Source organism: Rutidosis leptorrhynchoides, chromosome 10, assembly GCF_046630445.1.
Source record: "Rutidosis leptorrhynchoides isolate AG116_Rl617_1_P2 chromosome 10, CSIRO_AGI_Rlap_v1, whole genome shotgun sequence".
Classification (NCBI taxonomy): domain Eukaryota; kingdom Viridiplantae; phylum Streptophyta; class Magnoliopsida; order Asterales; family Asteraceae; genus Rutidosis; species Rutidosis leptorrhynchoides.
This window is the reverse complement of record NC_092342.1, coordinates 315,499,507-315,520,215: the sequence shown is the minus strand read 5'-3', so window position 1 is coordinate 315,520,215 and position 20,709 is coordinate 315,499,507. Positions and strand designations below refer to the sequence as shown.

At 35.9% G+C, this 20,709-nt stretch overlaps 2 protein-coding genes across 2 annotated transcripts; one reads left to right on the top strand and one right to left on the bottom strand.

The window, feature by feature from the left end:
- Window positions 1–12,707: 12,707 nt before the first annotated feature.
- On the top strand, window positions 12,708–14,761 carry LOC139871641 (uncharacterized). The gene is made up of 3 exons (XM_071859360.1): window positions 12,708–12,934; window positions 14,194–14,250; window positions 14,367–14,761. The coding sequence occupies exons 1-3, from the start codon at window positions 12,872–12,874 to the stop codon at window positions 14,583–14,585; spliced, it is 339 nt and encodes a 112-aa protein (XP_071715461.1). The 5' UTR covers window positions 12,708–12,871; the 3' UTR covers window positions 14,586–14,761.
- Window positions 14,762–14,914: 153 nt separating this feature from the next.
- On the bottom strand, window positions 14,915–20,163 carry LOC139872890 (uncharacterized). Its single transcript, XM_071860822.1, has 10 exons — window positions 19,910–20,163; window positions 18,945–19,070; window positions 18,742–18,829; window positions 18,349–18,434; window positions 17,666–17,881; window positions 17,117–17,277; window positions 16,347–16,505; window positions 15,902–15,982; window positions 15,760–15,814; window positions 14,915–15,317 (listed from the first exon to the last, which is right to left on the bottom strand). Exons 1-10 carry the CDS (start codon window positions 20,018–20,020, stop codon window positions 15,129–15,131), a joined length of 1,272 nt encoding a protein of 423 aa, XP_071716923.1. The 5' UTR covers window positions 20,021–20,163; the 3' UTR covers window positions 14,915–15,128.
- Window positions 20,164–20,709: the final 546 nt, after the last annotated feature.

Genomic DNA, 20,709 nt, shown 5'->3' with positions numbered 1-20,709 from the left:
AGCCCTTCGCCCACAACAGTAAAGGCCGCAAAGAGAACAATCGAAGTTCCTACGCCTTCGAAGATTGCAGATCGTGTCACCCGTCGCAAGTAAGATGTTAATTATATTTGTATGCACACATTACACTTACATGTATAGCACCAGACCTGCACGCACAATTAAAATTCTTACGTTTTATGTTTTTGACCTTCATGCACCATCGTTATTCTTATACACACCATTATGGTCCCCCCGCAGGTTTGTGGTTACAAGTGACACTGAGGATGAGGGTGAGATAGCTGGAGATGACACGAACCCCAAGACTAGCGTTTGTACTGATGCATAGGTTTTTTTAAGTGATTAATAAAAAGCGTCAGCCTGTTGACCTTTACAGTTTCCATGTTGGTTTTCACAGACAATTTTTAGTTTTCATGTGTTTTTGTTTGGTTTCCATGCTACTTAAAATAATAAAGTTCCTCAATAAAAGCAATTTTGGCTTATACATCGGAAGCCATGATTTTCATTATCTTTGTGTTGGAATGGTTGATTTATAAATGTATTACAGTCATATCATTTGTCTATAGTATACCCAACTTTGGTGCTACGCTTTTTTGCGTCTAGCGTGCGATTCCCATATTGCCTTTTATAGGCCAGTCACCTCTCACCTTCTTACTTGCGCAAAGGTGTCGTTAGAAATATATCTAACGAAAACAATGTCGTCATCCTAAAATAGACTTTGTTATTGTGTCCGTGCATCTCAGGTTTAATGTACAGGTTCTTACTGAGGCTTTTTAAACTGTGCAGGTTTCAACACTGGCTACAAAGCCACTGTATGTGTAGGTGTTGCCAGATATGTGCAACATGCTACATATCTTGGATGATTACAAGAGGTATGTCCCTGTCAATCAAATCGTGGCCCATGGTAGGTTTTTCCCGGTGTTGCAACTTGAATACTAAACGAATTGTATACCCTGCCTACTAATTGGTGTTTTTTTTTCGTTGCACATTTTACACGTGCTGTGCTAGACCTGAGCAAACCTCCATCGTATGTATATAAGTGTTGTTTGGATTTATTGTTTGATAAAAAAATTTTTTGCTGAGCTATAGCTTCAAAAACCGGTTAAAGTCAATATTAGTCAACCTTTCAGTATTAATTAAATGTAAACTTTTGGATATTCTAAAAAATTGAAGCTTAGCTTAGACGTTTTTTCATTTGTTGCTAAAGAAGACAGCAACTCAGCTTATACGCTGGTCCAGGTAATTAACCTTTTACTTCCAACTAGAGATGGCATGATGGGTGGGTCGTGTGGGTTATTTAATGTGTCCCGACGGGTTTCGGCCAAAACTGTTTTAGTGGGGTTCACCTGGAATCATTTTTTTCCATTTCAATCATATATTTAGTGCCTTATAACGATTTCAAAACAATAGTGTTACAATAATAATTCAACGATCAAGACTTGATTGATTAAATAGCATGAAATTTTCACAATCTATTGCTTTATCAAATATTTTAGCGACAAGAATCTATTCGCTTGCATTGATGAGGCTTTTGTTGTATCATATTTACAAACCAACTTAGATTTCTGAACATATATATACGTAACAACCATTTTAGGAAACATGAACGTGAGAATCAGAATGGACTCGATTTGCACATCGGGAATATACTCGGCTCTCAATGGAAGAGGATGCTGAATCTGCTTCTACTGGTACTGCAGCTGATTGGGACGAATCTCTCGAAGCCCCGTTTTAGATTAACAGTCAACAAACTGCTCATTATGGTATTTAATACGAGTACAAGTTTGTATACCCGTTTTATTTTTTTTAGAGTCAAGTTAATGACTTTTGTACACAAATGACATTGTTAATTGCAGGTGATAGTGAAGAATACCTTTGCTCAAGTTGTAAGCAACAAAAGCATGTACATTTTTTTAAGCTTGGACACTGGGTATGCTCAAAACACTTACGTTGTCGTTGGTAAAAACCGAAAGAAAGTAACTCGAGTTTGCCAAGTTAAAGACAGATTTTTAGAAGTTGCAATTGCATTCTTGGTAGAGGGTGTAGTCAGGTGCTTTAATTGGAAGCATTATATTACTTTGTTTTGGCAAATAATAATTAGTCGCCCTTTCCATTTGATTGAAAAATTATCTTCCAAAAACATATTCCCTCTCATTAGTTGTTTTAATTTTAGCGCTACCAATAGATGTTTTTTTTTTTTTTTTTTTTTGGGGTTCCACGAAGAGGCGTACAGAAATTGGGAAAATTTTGAAGATACATTCACTAAATCAACTATATGGATGTATATTGGTGACTCTCATCGTTGGTTTTTGGATGGGTCATCTAAAGTTCGTTAGTATCCGATGTATGCGCAATATGCCACCACATCGTCACTCCCAATTTCCAGGTTTGTCTTTGCTATCTATTTTTCCTTTTTTCATTTTTTCTGATTTTGTTCTCCTTTCAAATAGTGTTTGCTGCTTTCACCAGTTAATTTTAAAATTATTTTACCCATTTTCTAAAGGCATTATGTTGTTATTGAAACAATCTTTGTTGATGCTATTTGAATCTATTTGATGACTACACAATAGATGATTTTTGTCTGGCTTATACTAAACTGTTGCTCAATAATGTGTAAATAACATAACGCCTATTAAAAGAACCACAAAAGAAATGTGGCAACAGTGATCCTTTGTCTGCTAATCCTTTAGTTGTCGATAAGGTCGAGTTTGTGGTTACTTTTATCTGACCAACGCACCCAATAATAAACTGTGGGTTGTAACACAATGGTTTTTAATGCTCAAGTTTCATTTGATTGAAATTCACTTAAAAGAGATTTAAGAGGTGTTTAGCAGACTCTTTATGCAAATTTAATAATTTATTTGGTTTATATGTTATTCATGATATATTAGCTATCCGTTGTCACAAATGTTTGCTCAATAACTGTTGTCCAGTATGTACATGTATTTAATATACCACCTGGAAAATACAGTGTACACACATTGTGGTTGCCAATGACTTGCTTAAAATTTTGCAGGTATTGTTTTCGAGCAGCAATTGGTCACGAATCAACGAAGACTTATTTGGATCCTTCAAACCAGGTCACTTATTATCTTTACCAACTTTTAATACCTAAATCTATTTCTTTCACATGAATTTGTGTGTTGTATATTTGCGTAAATACTAACTGTTGTGACAATCTATATCTGTATATACCCTTTTATTTAATAATTTTGCGTCTGCATATTTATTAGTTGCATACATGTCAGCTGTTGTGGTTAACTATATGTACATATAGACTTTCTTCTACTTACTTTGCGTATTAGACTGCTATTCCTTATCAAGTTATTATACGTAAATGTGTCTTGACTGATTTTACTTGCATTATTCTATTAAGAAGGTTTTTGCTTAACTACAGAGTTTATAGTTGATCATTTGAATACATGTGTTCTCTGATTAATTATATTTGCATCATTATTTGTTAGGCATAATAACATTAGTTAACAGAACCCTTTCATATTTCCCCTTCACAATTACTACTCTTAAAGTCTATAACTTATATGCAACACTATTAATTACCCTGGAAACCTAAACACCCCTATGAATACTAATAGTCCCATCTGTTACTTTGTTGAGCACCCCTATAAGTATACTTTGCACATTCTACCAACTCCTCATCTCACATGGATTCAACTACATTGCCCTCCCCCTCTGTCCATATTTCCAAAGGAATGCCCAGTGTTGTCTTCCCATTTAAACTAGAATTATTTTTCCCTTTCAACCTTTGATCATTTTTCTTTTTTTTCCAGGCATTCGGAAGCATCTGCAACTCACAGATTTACTCAATGGACCCATCTCAATTCACACTTCAACATCTACTGGACCGAACGGGCGAACGCAGGTGTTATGTGGTCTCCTAATACGCGACCCACCGTACTTTCATCCAGGTTATTCATCACCCATCCTAAAATTTTAGACCTAATAGAATATAACATTTCTTCCCTTTACGGTTCCAAACTTTTAAGCTAGAACCGATTAAATAAGATGGCCATTAACTGTTGATATGAATTTTGTTCAACTACTTTGTGAACCCATAACAAGCTAAAGTCATTTAACATCATAATTTACCTATAGTTTAAAAAAAAAAAAAAATTTTAAACTCACACAAAACACAACTACATGACCTGCCTGCCGATTCGTCTCCCGATAATTAAAAACCAAAAAACCCAGACAACAAAATATGACTTATATATGAATGGTGCATTACATTCTCGCTCTCAGTTTTCACCATAGCCTGTTTACTCATGTATTGCCAATTCGTGCAGGAAGCACAAGTCTTACGGAACAAGTGTACACTAACCCCACAAGCAACATCACCCATCTCGACTCAGGTAATAACACCCCTGTACAAAATATATGTGCATTTTACTTTACACCTTCTGCACCGCCCAGCCTGCACCCGTAGTACTCCACAAGTATTTTGTCAGGTTGCCGTTATGTTAGATTGTGATTAGGTAAGGGGCATGATACCATTATTGCTTTCTTTGTACTTATACAAAACACGATGACATGATTTGACTGCTGATTCGTCTAGGTATAGTAAAAAACTTAAAAACCAGGCAACAAAAACTGCCTTATTTATGCTATCACCCATTTGGACTTGGATACTAACACCCCTGTATAGGCAGACCTGGTGGAAACTTAGGTAATAACCCCCATGTATATAGAGATGTACAAATACGTCTATGGTTATGAATGTATACACAAACATAAATGTATGTATCAATATATAGGTAAAAATATACATATGAATAAAAATATATGTTTTGATATGTGTATCCCTGATATATATATATATATATATATATATATATATATATATATATATATATATATATATATATATATATATACATATATATATATATATACATATATATATATTTATATACACATATATATATATATATATACACACACAGACACAGACACACATGGATGTTTTTTTAATATTTTTCCAATTAGTAGGTGGTTTACCACAGATTCAACTCTCAGATATTCTAAAGGGCCCGATGATAATTAACACATCATCAAACGCATCAGGTTCTGGGGCCATAGTTTCATTCGGTGGCCTGGTCTTAAATACCCGACATCGTGCAAACCAAATTGCAGGTGCGAGGATAGCCACTACAACGGTCGGCAGTCTTCCAATCTATACTCCGAACCATCCAGGTACCCCAACACTATGCATACAAATATCCTATATCCCCTTTTTCAGCCTATCTCTAGACTAAAACTTAATTCTTAAAGTATTATATATATATATATATATATATATATATATATATATATATAGAGAGATAGATAGAGAGAGAGAGAGATTATATAGATTTAATTTATTACTATTTAAAATTATCGTATATTGAAATGAGTTAATATTGACATTAGAAGCAAATCAGGAGTCATACATCTACTATACTAAGTAAAATAATACTCAAATCAATTCAAGAGTCATACATTAAAATGATTGAATAATATTATTAAAATCCTAATGTATTGTTATGTAGTTAATTAAATATTTTTTTTTATAAATATTTTTTTTAATTATTTTATCATAATTATAAGATAAAATGTATCATTCTTTAACTCAATTTAAATCGTCACGCGTGCAGGTGGTTTAAATACACATCAGAACGCAAACACCCCTACCATTTTAAGCGGTACATCCAAGTTAGTAGGTAATTACATCAAAAGGCCAGCTGAAGAATCTTTGAATCTGGATTTGAAATCCGCCACCTCCTAACACTTTCTAACGCCTTTCCTGATTGACAGCAGATAACTCTCTCCTAACTCCATCGACTTTGTTAGCTGGCCACCTATCCCTCTACTCATCTACAACGAGCACACACGCTGGAAAAATCCAGAAATACTATGGCCTGAAATTGACTTCCCCCTCCAAGGGGAGCATAGCTACACCAGAACCATCATACATTAGCAGCCCTCACACAATTACCCGAGAGCCCGGGTGTTCCCCAGGTATTTTGAGAAATCATACTCCATCTTCATAATATTCGACACTTTAACATAACACCGTCTATTTACTCCGTTTATTTATATTGTCCCAGGTGCGGTGGCCACGGGTCCCAGAGTTTGTACAAAACGTCCAACAACACCCGCATCCACCTCCGCAGGTAATCATTCCAACACTAAAATAATTACAAGCGTTGTTGTTTATTTAAATTACCCAAATTTTGCTAAACGGTAGCGTTTGGGGATCAGAGTTCACAGATTATCGCCTATTGGTTCCCATCTATATGCTTACTGAAATCCCTTCTACTTCCTACATAATATATGCCAATCGTTAATGATACGTTGCTCTTTGGTTTGCGAAAATTTGTGGTAGCCGCTAATTGTAGGAAAAAAATATTATTGCTTAAACTTATCCCTACACAATTAGACATTCACAAACAATAGAAAAACCATAGTAAAAAACATAGTTATTTGTACATGTATAGTGCGGCAACGTGTACACGATATTTTCTATCCATATGATATTTTATAAGTACTTGCTGTGAATATGTATATACTCTTTCATTAATAACCTGAAATAATTAATATTTTTACTCCTGAAATGTATGTTGCTAAATTTGTATATACTGCGCAAAATAACAGAGTTATTTGTAAGTGTATTGGCACTATAAACTGTTTAGATATATTTGTCTTTTACAAATCTTGCGAAAAATTATTACTATTTTAAATAATCTTATTTGTAAAACCCCTGTTACTTTAATCCACCAGGCACACATGTTTCTTACCGTTCTCATGGACCTCCTTCATTTAAGTGCCGGAACTGTTCTGCAACAATGTGGTATGAAGAGCGGAATAACAAGCCAAAAAACACTTCCAGACCATCCTTCTCGATGTGTTGTCAGAATGGAAAAGTATTACTCCCACTGCTCATGCCGTCTCCTCCGTTGTTGCAAACATTACTTAATTACAATGATTCCACATCATCTAAATTCCGAGAACAAATACGCATATATAATAGCATGTTTTGTTTCACATCTTTTGGGGCTAAAATAGACCATTCTGTTAACCGTGGCCGAGGTCCATACACATTTAGGATAAGTGGGCAAACCTATCATAAAATTGGTTCGCTTATACCAGAGGCTGCAGGGCCACCAAAATACGCACAACTCTACTTTTATGATACACAAAACGAAGCAAAAAATCGTATGTCTGCTTTCTTAGGCCATGATTCTAAAGAGACAGTTGATAAAACCCTAACCAGGAATCTCATTAACATGCTAGATGAGTACAGTGCCGTAGCAAAGGCATTTCGTATGGCAAGGGATTGGTCAAGTAATAACCCAACGTTAGATTGTGAGCTACATTTAGTTGCTAAGATTACCAGCTCACGACAATATAATACACCCAATGTTGGTGAAATAGCTGCGTTAGTCACTAGCGACTTTGGCCACTGCAATTCTTCACGAGATATCATTGTGCAAAAAAAGAATTGTGCCCCGAAAAGAATATCAGATCTACATCACCTTTATATGGCGTTGCAATACCCTTTACTATTTCCATATGGTGAAACCGGATATCACGAAGCAATACCATATAATAATAATAGCGGCAAAAGGCAAACTGCCAGAGGTTACGTCACAATGCGAGAGTACTACTGCTATAGAATTCAGCACCGTGAAAATGAGGGCACAACTCTCCTAAGAGGTGGCCGATTATTCCAACAATTCTTGGTCGACGCATATACATCTGTTGAAGAACAAAGATTGCAGTGGGTAAGACATCACCAAAATGAGTTACGAACCGACCTATACAATAATGTTTGTGATACTGTTACAAGGGGCGACACGTCAGCAGCATCAATCGGAAAAAGAATTATTTTGCCAGCTTCCCATACAGGAAGTCCACGGTATATGGTCCAAAATTACCAAGATGCAATGGCTTTATGTCGGGAATTTGATAACCCTGATTTATTCATCACCTTCACTTCTAACCCTAAATGGCCCGAAATAGATGAAATGCTCTCCTATATCGACGGTCAAAAGGCACCAGATCGCCCTGAGATTGTCGCCCGAGTATTCAAACAGAAACTAGATGCTCTTACAAATGATATCATGAAAGAACACATATTTGGAACGTGTCAGGCAGGTATTATGAACGCGTACTTAAGGATTTGCATCCGCGCATAATGCCATGTTTTTTGACTTTGATAATTTATCGTTTTACAACCCCCCACTCCCCCCTATATTACATATATGTTAACAATCCCTTTAATCCCGTGTGTTGTTTCAGGCCTCTACATTATCGAATTCCAAAAGCGCGGATTACCTCATGTACATATGTTAATATGGTTGACACGTGAATACAAGTGCAAGACACCAGCCGACATCGATGACCTCATATCAGCAGAGATACCCTCTCAAATACACGATCCGGAAGGGTTTAAAGCAGTCACTGAATACATGTTGCACGGACCTTGCGGTGGTACGCATATGGATGCTCCTTGCATTATTGATAGGAAATGTTCAAAACACTTTCCTAAGCCATATTATGCAGAAACCACTATTGACGAAGACGGGTACGCCAATTATAGGCGTCGCAACAACGGAGTCAAATTTCGCAAGAACAACACTAGCCTTGATAATAGTTTTGTTGTCCCCTACAACAGATATTTGTTGCTCAAGTACAACGCCCATATTAATGTCGAATGGTGCAATAGATCACGCGCAATCAAGTACTTATTCAAATACTTAAACAAAGGTCCGGATCGAGCAACAATAGTCATACAAGAAAACATGCTCCCCAACGAAAACTCAACAGTCCAAACTGTTATTGACGTTGACGAAATTAAGAATTATTTGGATTGTCGATATTTATCACCGTGTGAGGCCGTCTGGCGATTGTTTTCGTTTGACATCCATTATTCAAGACCATCGGTTATCAAATTGTCATACCATTTGCCTAATCAACAATCAGTAACACTGCGCGATTCCCAACAACTTCCTCCCCTTCTACACAGAGAGAGCATTAAAGAGACAATGTTCACCCAGTGGTTTGAACTTAACAAACAGGATGAACATGCGCGTTCCCTAACTTACGCGAAATTGCCCAAAGATTATGTATGGAACAAAGACGCAAAAATATGGACCCGGCGAAAACTAAGATCATGCATCGGACGTATTGTCTATTCAAATCCTGCATCAGGTGAACGTTACTACCTGCGGATGTTGTTGAACATAGTTAAAGGTCCCCGTTCTTTTGAAGAAATTCGAACTGTAGATGGTGCATTACACCCCACGTTTAAAGATGCATGCTTTGCACATGGTTTGTTGAACGATGATAAAGAATGGACCGAAGCCATCTCTGAAGCTAGGCTATGGGCAACAGGTTCGCAACTTCGAGACTTATTTGTAACCATGTTACTCTTTTGCAATGTCACCAAACCACTCACACTATTGGAACTAAATTGGGAAGCTTTATCAGAGGACATTCTGTATAAAAAAAGAAAAATATTCAACTTCCCAGACTTGATCCTAACCGAGGCTCAGCTGAAAAATTATTGCTTACTTGAGATACAAGGCATTTTAAATAAAAATGGCAAATCTTTAGCTGACTTCCCCGAGCTTCCGCAGCCGGACCAATCAATGCTAACCCAGATGGACAATCGTCTAATACGGGAGGAATTAAACTACAATATAAAAGAAATGATTACCTTGCATAACACCCTTTTCAGCTCACTCAACCCAGAGCAACTAGAAATATATCTCCAGGTCGTTAATGCGGTGCATAAACAACAAGGTGGTCTATTTTTTTTATATGGTCCCGGCGGCACCGGGAAAACATTCTTATACAATGCTGTCCTCGCAAAATTAAGGTCAGAAAGGCTGATTGTGCTCGCAGTTGCATCTTCAGGTATGTTAACCTTTACCGACACATGATTGGCAACCCATATTCCCATTACCTTATTACATACTGCACCAAAAATTATTTCTTATAAGACACCCCTAAAAACACTAACAAACCTAAACTGCAGGTATCGCATCATTGCTTTTACCCGGAGGCCGGACAGCACACAGCCGATTTGTCATCCCCCTCGAATTAATGGAAAACAGCACATGCGGAATAAAACAACAAACGCACTTGGCATCACTTATTCAAGAGGTCCGTTTAATAATTTGGGATGAGGCACCAATGACACAAAGGTTCGCTTTCGAGGCCCTAGATAAAACTTTGCGAGACATTTTAGGGGCCAAGGATGACAGAAACAGATCAAAGATTTTCGGAGGCATGCCTGTCTTACTAGGGGGCGACTTTAGACAAATACTTCCAGTCATACCAAAGGGCAAAAGACAAGAAATAGTTCATGCATGCATTAACAGGTCCGACTTATGGCAACATTGTCACCTGCACACACTATCCCGCATTATACGGGTAAACGAATACACTCCAGATGGACATCTAGATACACGAAAACAAAACTTCAATAAATGGGTACTAGATATAGGGGAAGGTAAGGTTCCTGCAATTGCTAAAGAAGGGGAGGACGAGCCAACATGGATAAAAATTCCCGAAGAATTCATTGTATCCTCCAAAAAACCCCCGATTGAAACGATCGTCGACACAATATTTCCAGATTTTCCCGTGCGACAAGAAGATGAAGATTATTTACGAGAGAGGGCTATTTTGACACCAAGAAATGACGACGCAGATGAGATTAATAAACATATGTTCAAAAAATTGCAGGGGGCAACAATGACATACAAAAGCTCTGATGAGATTTGCAAGGGATCAACCGACAACATGGAACAACAACAAACATATCCCGTGGAATACTTAAATACATTAAACTTCCCAGGTGTTCCTCCTCACAAACTAAAGCTAAAATTAGGCCAACCAGTTATGTTGTTACGAAATCTATGCCCAAGCGCAGGGCTGTGTAACGGAACACGTCTCATCCTAACAGATTTCCAAAAGTTTGTTCTTCAAGCCCGGATTATAACAGGCTCACATATAGGGAAATCCGTCATCATTCCACGGATTGTTCTAACGTCAGCACAAACAAAATGGCCCTTTGTTATGCAACGGATCCAATTCCCAGTGAAGCCCTGTTATGCAATGACAATAAACAAAAGCTAGGGACAATCTTTAAAATATGTCGGTCTATACCTCCCGAAACCAGTTTTTAGCCACGGTCAACTATACGTTGCCCTATCACGGGTAACCGATCCATCTGGTTTAAAAATAGTCATGATAAATGATAGCGACGAACGTTTAAAGGGTCACACACGAAATGTTGTGTACAGGGAAACTTTCTTCAACTTGAAACATGATTCATAGAGGTATGCTTGCTACTAATTTCAATTTCTTAATTATTTCATCTCCAACACATTGATTTGATGTTATTATTCTACAACGCAGATTACACACATGTTGCCACCGCCACACCAACCTTCGCAAGGTATTTTATTAGTATTTTACTTTCATATACTCATTCGCTATATTACTATTGCACATAATGACATTGATTGATTTGCTTTGCTTCATTACCATAGATATATTATACCAGCAAAGGCATCGGATTTGTTCCTACACATCACCTCCTTCTCAAGTCAAAGGCACATCAACAGCAGACTAACTATGTTCACCATTCCCATTCTCCTCCTTTATAATACACGCATTATTTTCATGCAACAAAAAACCCCCTATGAGACTATAGTTTTTTTTTTTAAAGTCATTTCTATGGTTGTTGATAAATACATTAAACCTCATGTGTGTTTCATATATCTCTAACTTCTTACTAACTCAATTTAATAGTTGTTAAACCAATTACCCAAGGAATTAGCCGCTTTACCCGATTCTTATACGACCAACCACATTAACCGCAACCCATACAATTGTTCGTGCAACGCACGGGCACTGCAACTAGTTAGTTTCAATACCTAATTCTTAATTAATTAAACAATCAACTAAAAATTTAAAACAAATCACTTAAATACCTCACGGACAACCTTCAGAGAGGAAGATGACGGTGACGATTTTTGGGGTGGCGACGTCGTAACTGGTGGCGGTGGTTGCTAAAAATATCACGGCGTTCCATCTTTTTTTGGTGTCCTTGAAACTCAATCTTAGTTCTGCTGTTTTATCTGATTTTGTTTGATTTCATAAAACCCAAAAAAATGAAACAGAGGAAATGGAGTAGAAGCATCTATCTTCGGTCGCTTCTTCCACCATCACCAAAGTCGTGCCGCCGATTGCCGGCAACTGGCAACAACGGCGTTCATGATTGGAGAGGTAGAGAGACGATGAGAGGGTTGGGTGAAGAAAGTGCAGTTTGTAGAAGAAGCCCCCAGAATGTTACGGAGAAGGATTAAAAGCAGCAATTGTTGTTAAAAAAAAAAAAAAAAAAAAAATTAGGTAGGGAAGAAGGTACCAGAGGATTGGGGAAGAAGGGAGATGGGCGAGTGCCATTTAGTACAGAGATGAAGGTTACTGTTATACTGTATGTTACTGTTATACTGTAGCCGATGTTTTACGTGATTTAGTATAGAGGTAAATTTATTTTAGGATCTTAGAATGTAAATTAGTGAAATTCATGTACGTACACTTACGAAAAAGCCAAGAATAAATGTAAACAATCACATAGTCCGTATTACAGAATACACAATTCTTCACACCCACGTCTTTTAATCCTACAATGCAAGATTATACGATCCAACCAATATATTAAATGTCATGAGTGACCATATTTATAAGTTGTGGCCATCCTTCTTTAACAACCTTATAACCAGCCATTAATCTTAACAAAATATATAGAAACAACATATTGATTATTACTTATAATTGTAATCGAAACCAAAAGCAAATCTATATGGCTAGCCAAAGTCAACGATTACTAAGCTATGATGCCGAAGATGATCAATCACAGGGTCAGGTAATTTAAATGACATCCTTATTTGCCAGCATATGATTTTTAATCTAGAAAAGGGTTGAATTGGTTTCGGAGAAATCAAAATGTTAAACGTTAGTATTTGTTATATATATTGGGGAATAATATTATGATATTATGATTATCATTAATGAAATTATGAATACGAATTATGATTATGGATTATCGTATCTTTTGATAAATTCAGATTGTGTTTGATAAAATATTAAAATTGAATAATTTAGCGCTGAATGATTCATAATATGAATGATTCAAAGTATGAATTGGGTAAAATTAGCTTATTAACATGTTACATGAATATAAACATCAATACACTTGTTTGTTAAATGTTCTGGATATAATTTGGGGATTAAATTATAAAAAAATTAGGTGCTTAATAGTTAAGGAAGTGTTTCAACTTTGAATAGTTTAAAACTGAATGAGTGAAAGCTAAACCATTCAACATCATATGTCAGAAACAAACTCGCTGAATGCTGAATAATTCAACGCTACAATTTAATTTTTGTTTTTGAACGGCAAGCTTGCATCAGCGTATCATTTATTTCAACGACACTCATCATTTGCACATACACACGCGTTCGGGCAGGAAACCCGAACCATATTACAGGGATCCGAACCTTAAACCATCCCGAGGGGCAGGCGGGTCGGATCTGGGTCCTGAATAGGTCGGTAAAACCTTCCCAGGGGCAACCCGACTTATGGTAAGTAAACCTACCACGGGTATTTTTAAAGAGTGGGACTCGAACTTGAGTCCACTCTCCCCCTTGCCCTGGCCCCACCTAAGTGAAACCAAGGATGCCAACCAGTCACTGCTATGTTGGTAACGCTACAATTTAATTAAGAGCTAAACAAACACACATTGCTTGTACATTAGAGAGAGGCTATGGATGTACAATTACAAATAATAAATAATTTGACCAAACCTCATAAATAAAAGGGTACTGATATTTCCAATTTCACTTTTAATAGATCCACATTTGTTTCATACTATTTTTCAGTAATACCCTATATAAATTCAAACATAAAAATTGTGCAACTCATCATTTAAGGGTATATTAGGTATTTCGTGTGGATCTATCAATTTAGTGAGTGGATAATGATAAAAATGTTTACATTGTAATATTTTGAATTATCGTGTGTGAATAATTTATGTCTTTTGGACAACTGTTCGATTCATTTGGCTCGTTTCACCCGCTAATGTACGCCATCAATCGTTCGCTTATTAAACTATCTTTTACTTACAGTTGCGAAGAGAAGATTTCGAGTCTGAACAAACAGAAAATTCTAGACTTATAAATCAGGTACACATACTAATCACCTTAAATATTTTTCAAGCTCCATCAACATAGTTACATAGTTCTAAAACTTGCTAATATACATACACATCCATAATTAATAACTTTAATTGTAAATGCAGACAAGTGACTCAGTGAAAACAATGGCATATGGTGCAACCGGCATATCTACTGGAGCGGCTAGAGGTGCAATGGGGTTAGCCCAAGGTGCTGCAATTGGTGCAGCGAACCTAGCCCAAGGTGCAGCTACAGCTGTTAGAAACACTCTTGGTAATAACCCTGAGAGCCACAATCTTCATGCTCCTCTTCCAAATGCACAGCCTCAAAAGTCTAGATACTGATTTTGATAACTTGTTACGCGGATTGCATTGCGTTACTCCGTTTCATCTGATTGTGTGTCGCATCGGGATGTTTTGATCTTCCTGGTAGAATTAAGGAATTGTAAAGATGTTTAATTTGTTCATCAAGTGTTTCATTTATTCAACTGATGTAAAATATGTAATGTAACTGATTAATATTATGGTTTTGGTAATTCTGCTACAAGATTATCAGATTAGGTAGGGTCACATAATTAAAATTATTTGTAATTAAAATTAATAATGACAGGTAATCTTTTCTACATAGTATTAACCCTTAATCAAGAAAAATGTTTACATAATTATCCCCTGTTGATAACACATTCATTTCAAGCTGTTTTCTCATTATATGAATTCAATAATTAACCCATAATCAAGAAAAATTATACATAACTTGATCTGCATTTACAATCCACTCACTATCTAATGGAACATGATTCTGATATCATACAATTCCAATTTCAAAACCAGTGATGAACCAAATGTTGCAGCAAGTAAACAAAAAAAGGATCACATAGCCCAAAACGACTAAGAACCTTTTCTACTACGACTACTAGAACCAGAAATGGATCTCATTTTGCTAGATTCAAAGGGACTGTATAGATCTTTGGGAGATCCTCTGTGTCCGTGAACTGATACATTTCGTGGAGAACTTGACTCAACGCCTCTTGTGCTTTCTGTTTCCAGAATTTTGGCTTCATTTGCAAGCAAAAGCAGCTAATTCACAACAAGTGTATAATAGGTAAATCAGTAATTCGATGCAAGTCCTAATATGGCACTTAAAGCTTCCGGTGATATGTATTGTTCACTTATGGCATTATTAAATATGATTGATGGAAATAAAAACCAGAGGTGGAAATATGGATCATGGGCCAGACAGCTTTGGTACCGAGTCAGATTGGAATTGGGTAAGGTTGATGTGTCCAATACTAATATCTTTTTTTGTAAACTATTAATGCATTATTTATGATTATTAAATAGTATCTTTGAATTAATCAGTTTAGAAAGTTTTATGCATTAGAATACACTAAAGAAAACTTCTAACCCGTTTAAAACGTTAAACGTTCGACTAGTTTGCAGAAAAACACAATGTAAACGAAGTGAATTTGCCACCTCATTAACAACTACATTATGGCATGCTAATCTACACAATTCATACCCGGATCTCATTTTCTGATATACGGTCCTGAAGAGCATTTATGGCAGGGCTTAAGCTGCACATAGTAATTTTTAATTAGCAAGATGAGAAAATACAAATTTAATACTTTTATATGCATATAGTACGGGCTGTAGCTTCTAACCAATATTCCATTAGTTTGCAGATAGAAGCTTGATAAGTTGAAGAATGATGAATGAAAGAAAGCGGATGAACTTTCCCGTCCCTACACCAAACAGTCAAAGTTACATAGAAGAGGTCTAGAAGAATAAGCAAATATATCAAGAGGTTGACCCCTAACGAATTCTTTAAAATAATCCTTGTTCTTTATAAGAAATATATATATATATATATGCAATTAATTAGGGTGTCAATAAATGATAGAAACTATCATTTCAAAGTTGATCAAACTTTTCGAATAAACTTTTTTAGGTCTTTGCCGCATTTCTTTTTAACGCTTTCTTCATTTATTTTACCCCTATGACCCATTAAAATGAAACATGATCTGAATTGATCGCCTCATAAGTGAATGGGTTATAACTACCACCTCAGAATCTATATATGATGAAATGTAGTAGTATCATATGCACCTCATATTTTGTAACATTGCTTGATGGTATGCTGTACGTTCCTCCTCATACAACACAGATTGTAAGTCAGTGAATGATGTCAGCGGTGAGTCCAGGTTGAGAAGAGACAAGGTTGGCAAAACATGAAGAGGAACTTCTTTCCTGATATATTCTGCACCGCTGCCAGAAATAAGATCAATATTTGTGTTATACATATTATACATATGAAATGCAAACACAGGTAGAGGTGACACATTGGGTGGGTCGCTTAATGGATAAAGTCTTCTAACTTTTGTAAGGGTTAAAACATTTCAGGTCTAAACACTTTGTCTAATTTTCAAAACTTCAGTAATAAAATGATATTTAAATCGATATAGTAAATAGTATATGGGTTTTTATGCATAAGAAACACACTTTGGGTTTGGGCAATTAAAACCCATTTCATGTTACGTCTTTCTTTATATTAGTCGTTTGACTCGTTAGAGATAAAACATAACCCGCATCAACCGAAATATCACTAGAACAAATTTTCCACTTCTGTTGATGCTATTTGTATAATTTATTATAATTGTTTAGCCAACAACTAACTGGGATTAGAATAGATATATTAATAAACAAATAATTGACAAGTTGAAAGGTCAAAACCTATGAATTCTTCTATTTGATAGACATTAACATAACAGAAGCCAAATGCCAATGGTAGATCAAGGGTCGTAAACTAGTAGATGAAAAGAACATAAGTTAAATGAATCCAAACAAATATTTTGAGGAACGGACACACATATGCTTACCTCATTTCCATAGTGGAACGATGCATTGCCTCTTGCATACTTTCAGACATATCCATGGGGTCAATATCGACTACTGAACTTTCTATGTTTTCGGTAGGGTACTTCCCCCCTCTATCGGCATTTGCAAAGAAACCTTTCAAGGCGGATGCTTTGGGTCCACCCTGACGATTCATATACAGCAATATGAGTAAAGTTAAGGGCATAATGTAACAGATAGCAAAGTACCTATAAGAACCAATAATGTTGGTTCATATAGGGTAGGTTTGTATCAGGACGTTAAGAAAACTATTCAGCAGTATTTTAAGAACAGTATCAAAAGAAGTTTCTAGAGCAGCTAAATATCTCCAATTTCGTTGATGGACTAGAGTGACTTTCAATAAAGACTAACAAACACAAAGCATAATTAACTAGACTCGATCAATCCAAGTTATAATTTCTTTTTACAAAATACAAAGTTGTCATAACCAATAGTTGACGTATCTAATGCAAAGCTACCAAGATTTAATATGTTGTATGAACCATATTCATAATTAAGGCTACAAAGCATACCTTGGATGCTCGTGCAACAGCTTTGGAGTCACCGGTATCATGCTCTAAAGATTCTACCCGTGCTGAACCAGAACTAGAGAGTGAATTCTCGGTACTTAATGAAGATTCCAAGTCTATAATCGAACCTTTATTTATGGGGGATACAGGGACAGGTCTTAAGACATTGTTTTGCTTTCCATCTAAGGACTGGAATGCAGTAACTTGTACTCTTCCAACCTGATTGCATTAGAATCATGTTAGACACGTCAGCAAGTTGGCTTCTTTTTAGCTAATAAATAACTAATTAGAGGTGGCAAAATGGCCAGTTAGTGACACTCAAAACGGGTGATTGTTCAGTACATGTCAAAGCACCTTTTGTCCAAAAAACTTCAAGTTTGATTGACCAAATACTGTTGAATGTAATACAAGAAAATTTACATATTTCATTGATGACCCATTTTGTTGGCAAATTGTTCTAATTTTTACTCTTTTGATCCATTACAATAACATATAACCTTGAACCGACCCATTCATAAGTAAATGAGTTGAAAATGGCATTTTTACTATTCAAAACATTGAATATATTAAAATACAAGAGACACACACACACACAAATTTGTTTTCATTTTAGAGTCGCATATGAAATTTAGTTGAAGTAACGGGTCAAACAGTAATTTCAACAAAGTTGTAGCTATATTTCATACCTTGTATTGATCTTCATTGAAACAAGAAAAAATCAACCCTATAAATCCAGCATCTAGAAGTTGATACATGGCCTGAGTCCGCACATCTGCAGAAGCGTAGCCACTTAAACACAATGATAAACATTTATAGATTATATAAAAAAAAATGCATCAACATAAACAGTTTGGCATGTTACGCTTTCTACACCATCTCATTTGAGCTTCATGCTCTATGAGGTCTCAAGTAGTCAAGTTTACTACTGTACATTACAAACATATAAATACCATTGATCTACTAATATTATTAATGCAATAAGACTGTGCAGATTATCTTAAAGTCCCTTTTTCGAAAGACAGACTTGATAAATCAACAGTAAAGTATAACGCAACCAGTAGCAGTTTACAGACACTTACCAACATGAGAAGGAAGGACCGTAATATGCGGATGTGAATGATACCAGCCGATAACCCGTGTCGTTCTTCCAGTTTCAACAGTCATTTTGTGTTACATTGTTAATTATTAACAAATACAAATATTTCTCATTATCTAAACGCAGTAACCGCTTATAAGCTTTGTATTTAATCGAAAAATGGAAGTTAAATCATACAAAGGATATCTCAGCCTGAACCGAAGCAGCTGTCAACTGCTCAGGATTTGTCTCAACACGATCCTTCTGCCTATCACTCCGTGGTTGCGGCAATGCTCCCCAAATCAATGCAATCACACTTCCATTTTTCGAATGCTGAAATTGTAATTTCACATATCAAAACCTAAAACAGCTATATACACTTGATTATATACATAATTAATAATAGGGTTAAGGCTACCAAATAGCTTTATACTTTTATTTTTGTTCCAATGTAGGCTATATAACCAGAAAAATACCAGTGTACGTCGCATACTTTCAAAAAGTGTTCTAATGTAGGCTATTGGTGACCGGTTACCTGCGTGTGCAGTCCCTAGGGCTAACAGACGTTAACAAGAAGCATTCATAGATCGAATTGATTAGAGTTTCAAGTTCCAGATTACTCCTTCAAGCTTCGTGTTGCATCGGATCGTGTTAAAATTCATCTATGAACAACAAATCGAAAAGTCAAAGTTTATGAGATTTTGGTCGACAATTCAATTGGATCGTTTCTCGAATTTTCACGTCTTGATTTTAGTTCACGAGTGTTAGGTGATGGAACTAGAACAACTTTCATAAAGAAATCGTATCCTAAAAACGCCTAAATGTTAACGTCCGTCAGCTTCAGGCACTGCACACTTGGTTAACCGGTCACCGATAGCCTATATTAGAACACTTTTTGAAAATATGTTACCTACACTGGTATATTTCTGGGTATGTAGTCTAAATTAGAACAAAAATAAAAATAGATACAACTATTTCGGAGCCCTAACCCTTAATAATATAACGATTTATTATGCATAATCGTAACAAATAAATCCATACACCGTAAACGATTTCACAGTATTTAGGCTAAAATGTATACAGGAGATAGAAACCCTAAAAATGTAAAAATTCGTACGCAATTGAATAATAATTAAGAAATTATAGATACAGATGAATGTACAGATTAAGACCTGAATATCACCGAGAAGGAGGCCCATGATTTCTTCAGTTTCGGTGGACAATGCATGAGTAAGACAAGTTAACCACACATCTTCCGCCATTTTTACACTCGTTAGAGACATTTTTTATATGTATATGTTCTCTTGTATGGAATTGGTTGTTCGTCTGTTGGTGGCCGGAAAAGGTTAGGTGTTTTTGGAGCTATGGCGGAGGTCTTTTTGGCGATGATCTTTTTCTAGTGATGTGGTGTAGTGGGGTGTAGGGTGTTACGGTGTACCCGACAAGACGACCAGTGATCCCCTTGTTTTAAGGTTAATTAATAAAAAATAATTTTTTTTTTTTCTTTTCCTTCCACTTTTTTTTTTAAAAAAAGCCCCACACGTTCAATAATTAGAATCGACCCCCAACTAGGGGTAAAGTGTCACATAACCATTTTCATAAAAAAAAATCTTAAATAAACTTCACCTAAATATATCTTCTCGCTCTCTTGATTAATTTTACACTATATGAATATATATTTACTTTTGCATTTTTTGGTAGATGACTTTGTAGTCCAGGTGATTAAGTCACCTGCGTATTCTCCTTTCTTCAAAAAATTCTTGCTCATTATGGAATAAGTCTTAGTCAAATTCATCCCTTAGGATTACAAAAAATTATTCTGTTAGAAATGTACTGTAATGTTGTGGAAGAAGTACCAAATGTAAATATTTTCCATTAATTGTTTAGAACTAGTTTAGTTAGTAAATGCTGGTATACATTTGATTGCAAGCCAAGTAAAGCTTTTACTGGGGTGAAGGAAACTTCTTTAAAA

Bases quoted from the DNA above. Each gene is read 5' to 3' on its own strand.
- LOC139871641 (XM_071859360.1), top strand. From the start codon at position 12,872: ATGGCTAGCCAAAGTCAACGATTACTAAGCTATGATGCCGAAGATGAT. The intron at 12,935-14,193 runs GTAATTTAAATG...TTTTACTTACAG, and splicing joins ATGATCAATCACAGGGTCAG to TTGCGAAGAGAAGATTTCGA. The intron at 14,251-14,366 runs GTACACATACTA...TTGTAAATGCAG, and splicing joins ATTCTAGACTTATAAATCAG to ACAAGTGACTCAGTGAAAAC.
- LOC139872890 (XM_071860822.1), bottom strand. From the start codon at position 20,020: ATGTCTCTAACGAGTGTAAAAATGGCGGAAGATGTGTGGTTAACTTGT. The intron at 16,506-17,116 runs GTAAGCATATGT...TATTTCTGGCAG, and splicing joins CGTTCCACTATGGAAATGAG to CGGTGCAGAATATATCAGGA. The intron at 15,815-15,901 runs GTTAGAAGCTAC...TACTATGTGCAG, and splicing joins TGCAAACTAATGGAATATTG to CTTAAGCCCTGCCATAAATG.